At 29.2% G+C, this 4,464-nt stretch overlaps 1 protein-coding gene across 1 annotated transcript in view; it reads left to right on the top strand.

Moving 5' to 3' along the window:
* LOC108692348 (sphingomyelin phosphodiesterase) overlaps positions 1-3,755 on the top strand; it is a 48,306-nt gene extending 44,551 nt beyond the window's left edge. The window contains exon 11 of the mRNA XM_018200559.1: positions 3,592-3,755. Coding sequence (XP_018056048.1) covers positions 3,592-3,661 — 70 coding nt within the window. The 3' untranslated portion in view covers positions 3,662-3,755. The remainder of the gene's footprint in view (positions 1-3,591) is intronic.
* Positions 3,756-4,464: the final 709 nt, after the last annotated feature.

Consider the following 4,464-nt stretch of genomic DNA (forward strand, 5'->3'; position numbering starts at 1 on the left):
TTGAGAAATTATTATTATTTATTTGTTGTTATGTTTTTTCATATTATTTTATTATAATATATTCTGTATATATTATATTCTGTATATAATTTGTTTTTAAAAAGACTTTAACTTATTAATTGATAGAACGTAAAAATCTGTAATAGACAATAGATTTTAAGATGATAAAAAGATCATAAATCAATAATATATTTAGCAAATCATAAATTGTACGTATCTCATGTACGTATAAGTATTTCACTCGTTGTAATATGTCTCATTCAACAGTTTGAAAAAACCTAACAAGTAAATGTCGATCAATTACATTCAGTAACACATGATATTGCTTTATTTAAAATGCATATAAGTACATGTATAAATGTACATATAGCACAATTGAAAGAGTTTTTCTATGATTGATTAAACATATGAAACATTGCATGAAACATTTGCATGAAAAATTAAAAAGATTAATTTCTTCGAATGAAAAGTGCGATAACAAAGAAAAATATTCGATTCTTTTCATGTGTTTCAGAGCTTTCTTCATGAAATATATTGCATCATAATCACGTTTTATGCGTTTCTTCGAGTGTTGATCATATCAAAGTAAAAATGACCATATTAAAATAAAAATGAAAAAAACAAAATTCCTATTATATTACAAATTAGGAAATGTCATGTTAATTTCAATCGAGTGCCTTGTTGATTGATATAAACAATATTATAAATATATTTTTATCTAACATGACAATTTTTTCAATAAAATAACTGATATGTAGAAACGGTGTTCGGATTGTTCAATCTACTGTAAATACCTTTTAATCACTTAAATTAATTCATCGCACAGAATGGACATTAATGAATACATAAGTTGTTTTGCAGTCTATAAAAATGCTTTTCTTAGCAGCATCTAATTCGGTCCATGATATTTGAACCAGCTTTGTCTTGACGAAAACATCAATTACTTAACTTGTACACATTTAGAAATATACTTTCTAAATTTCTTGGAGTAAAATCTTGCTCTAAGAGAGTGAAAATACAGCCATTTTTTGGAGAAGAGTGAAAATGGCTATATTTTCATCTCTCTTGAGATTTTACTCCAAGAAATTTAGAGAGTAGTAATCTCTGGTGGCGGAGAATAACAACTGATGATTGACATTTCTATCTTCTACACTGCATATTATAGTAAGTAGCACATAACAGAGTGAATATAAATTATAAATAAATTTCATATTTAGTTATACTAGCCATACTTCCGAGGCAGTTATCATTTAAATTTAAAAAACCTATTACATCTTATGTCCTTTTAAATATTTTTTTTATCTATGTAACATTAAATTAAACGATTTAAGAGAAACTACTTAAATTCCGCGTGTAAATAAATGTTAGCAACTTCAGTAATTATGTTAAATTATATTTAAAGTCCTGATAATACTTTCAATTCGCAAGTCTAATTGCTTCAAATTAATTATTTAATCGATTAGCCGCTAATTAATCTTAGTCGCTAATTAATATAAGACGATATTAGGCAAATTTAATAACAAAAATAGTGACAAAATAAATTACAACGATATTAATAAAATAAATTACAACGATATTAATATTAATAAAATATAATTTTTATGCGGCTGATACAATTTTTTCTTAATTGTCAAGTTAAATGAGCTTATCTATAATATTTAAATATTTAAATATATAATATTAATTGGTTTGCGCGATACAGATTAGTATTTACGTAAGCTGTCAATTCATTTAGTAATTATTTAGTACAGAACCAGCACCAATCACCTTGATCTTGACATATATTATCAGGTTATGACTTCATGTCCTTCCGAATTTCATCAAGTTATTCACATATCATTTTTAATGAAGATGCAAATGTATGTAAAATATAAATTTCGATAAAAGGCAAATGCTTATAAGTATGGAGCGCGCTTTTATCTTTAAAATTCTATAGTATGCGTAATGTAAATTATGGCATATAGCACGTTTTGAATATGGACCTATAACTCGTTAAAAGAAATCAAATGGCGTTTAGATCTATTGAACTTGATATTAATTTTTTAATTTTTTTGAAAAAAAAAATTTTTTTTTCCATTAAGAACTCTATCTAATATCCTTTTTAGGATATTATTTTCAAAGAAGGTTGTCACTGTTTTTATTCATTACTAATATCAACATTTTATGAACCTTGTTCACTTCATGTTACGCACTGATATTCCTCGCTCTGGTAAAGGGAACAGCAAAGTTCATAAAACGTTGGTATTAGCAATAAACGAATAAAAACACGGCGATAACCTGCAAACTTCCTTCTGATATCTTTGAACTCTTAACTCCGCACAATAAAAAGGAACAGGGAACAGAGAATAAGAATTTTAATCTATCAGAAATCATATATTGTGGAACAGAAACAGTTTCTGATAGGTTGAAATTCTTATTCTCTATTCTCTGTTCCTTTTATTGTGCAAAGCCTCTTAGGAACTGCCCATAATGAAAGGAATAAGGAACATGGAACAGAAAAGATAAAAATTTCAACCTATTTCAAAAACTGTGTATGCCACAATACATAATTTCTGATAGGTTAAAATTCTTATTCTTTGTTCCCTATTCCTTTCATTTTCAAGAGGCGCAGCCTCTTATCGTCAAAAACATCAATGCCTGTATTCATAGGCCGGTATTCACAGTCGATTCTTTCATGACCGTCTTAAGTAATATCTTAAGACACTAATGCAGCCCTTTGGTTAGTTCGTGGCTTCTTAAGACCGTACTTAGACGGTCTTAAATAGAAGATCTGATAAGATAAATACCAGCCATAGTCAGACCTTGTATTTAAGGCTTCCTTAAATTTATCTTTAGATGCTTAGCAGTTAATGAAATAATTCATAAAGTATCTAAAAATAAATAAAATTAGAGTTCTAGGTTACTTTTAAATAAGAACTAGTGTAAGAGTTCTCTCGTGTTTATAAAAAGAGTTTCAGCGATTAACACTATTAAAAGATCCAATACTAACTTTGCATCTAATATTACGACTAAATAGTTCTGAATAGTTCATTCGTATTCGTATTCATAGTCAGGCCTTATATTTAAGGCTTCCTTAAATATAAGGCCTGACTATGAATACGAATATGAATGAACTATTCAGAACTATTTAGTCGTAATATTAGATGCAAAGTTAGTATTGGATCTTTTAATAGCGTTAATCGCCGAAACTCTTTTTATAAACACGAGAGAACTCTTACACTAGCTCTTATTTAAAAGTAACCTAGAACTCTAATCAGAAACTCTTGGAAACTATACGATCCTGTATAACTTCATACACCCCTGGTTTCTCTGCACTAAATAATTACCATTTATTTTTTACTTGCATCATAATCATTCTAAATTCGAAATTTTTGAAGATTGAATTTTTCCATCCTACAAAATTAATTGCAAGAAGGATTTTATGAAGTTATGTGATAAGAACTTATCATTATTCATGTATTTAAAAATTCTTGTTTTTTTATTAAGGCATGAACTTGATTTTCTCCATTTTATCAAATTTGCACAGACAACTAAAATAACAATACATAAATGTATGAATGCTATTGTAATTGAAATTTCTTCAATTTACAGAATGTCCGTGGTTATGGCCATCCCCAGGTTTGCATATAATTTACCAAAATACGTCCTAGGATTGGGTTAGAACAGGGGAACGGACGCTAAGTGCAAATATGTAACTCAAATTGTGATGTTAAATTGTTAAAAATATTATTATTGTCATCGCGTTCAAAATACAAATTTTGTCTCTGTGCGTTGACGATCAATGATTATATGCCTATCGAGTTCAATTCCCAGTAATCGTTTCGAAGAAACCAACTGCGCTATATAATTCTTCAATTTTAAAATCTTTGGAAGAAAATATGAACAAATTAAAATTAATTATTTCTACGAAAAGAATTGATGAAGGAAATGAATCGAATAATTGTAATTAATCTATTAGGTGTACAACTTTGCTTCCGCCGTTTTCCTATAGATAGCTTTAGCGGTAAGTGGTGGTCGAAATAAATAGATCATAGACGTCATACAATAAACTTGAGCATCTGTCAACATAACCCCATAAAAACATTAGTCGATTTGTGTCTGCATCATAAAGTTATTCTCGATTAAAAATGTCAGTTTACGAGCCAAATTCATTTGCGGGAGGTTTTAATTTTTTGCTTCAATATGAAGAAATCTGCGGCTGAGGCTCATCGAATGCTCTCAAATACTTATGGTGAGGCCGTTATTAGTGAAAGAACGTGTCGTGAGTAGTTTCAACGCTTCAAGAACGGTGATTTTGACGTCCAAGGCCATGCTCTGTATTTGGTGGAATCAGCTCGGCGTAGTGTATTATGAACTGTTAAAACCGACTGAAACAATCACAGGCGATCGGTATCGAACGTAATTGATGCGTTTGAGCCGAGCATTGAAAGACAAACGGCCGCAATACAACGAGAGACATAATAA

This window comes from Atta colombica, unplaced genomic scaffold (genome assembly GCF_001594045.1).
Source record: "Atta colombica isolate Treedump-2 unplaced genomic scaffold, Acol1.0 scaffold7, whole genome shotgun sequence".
NCBI lineage: Eukaryota > Metazoa > Arthropoda > Insecta > Hymenoptera > Formicidae > Atta > Atta colombica.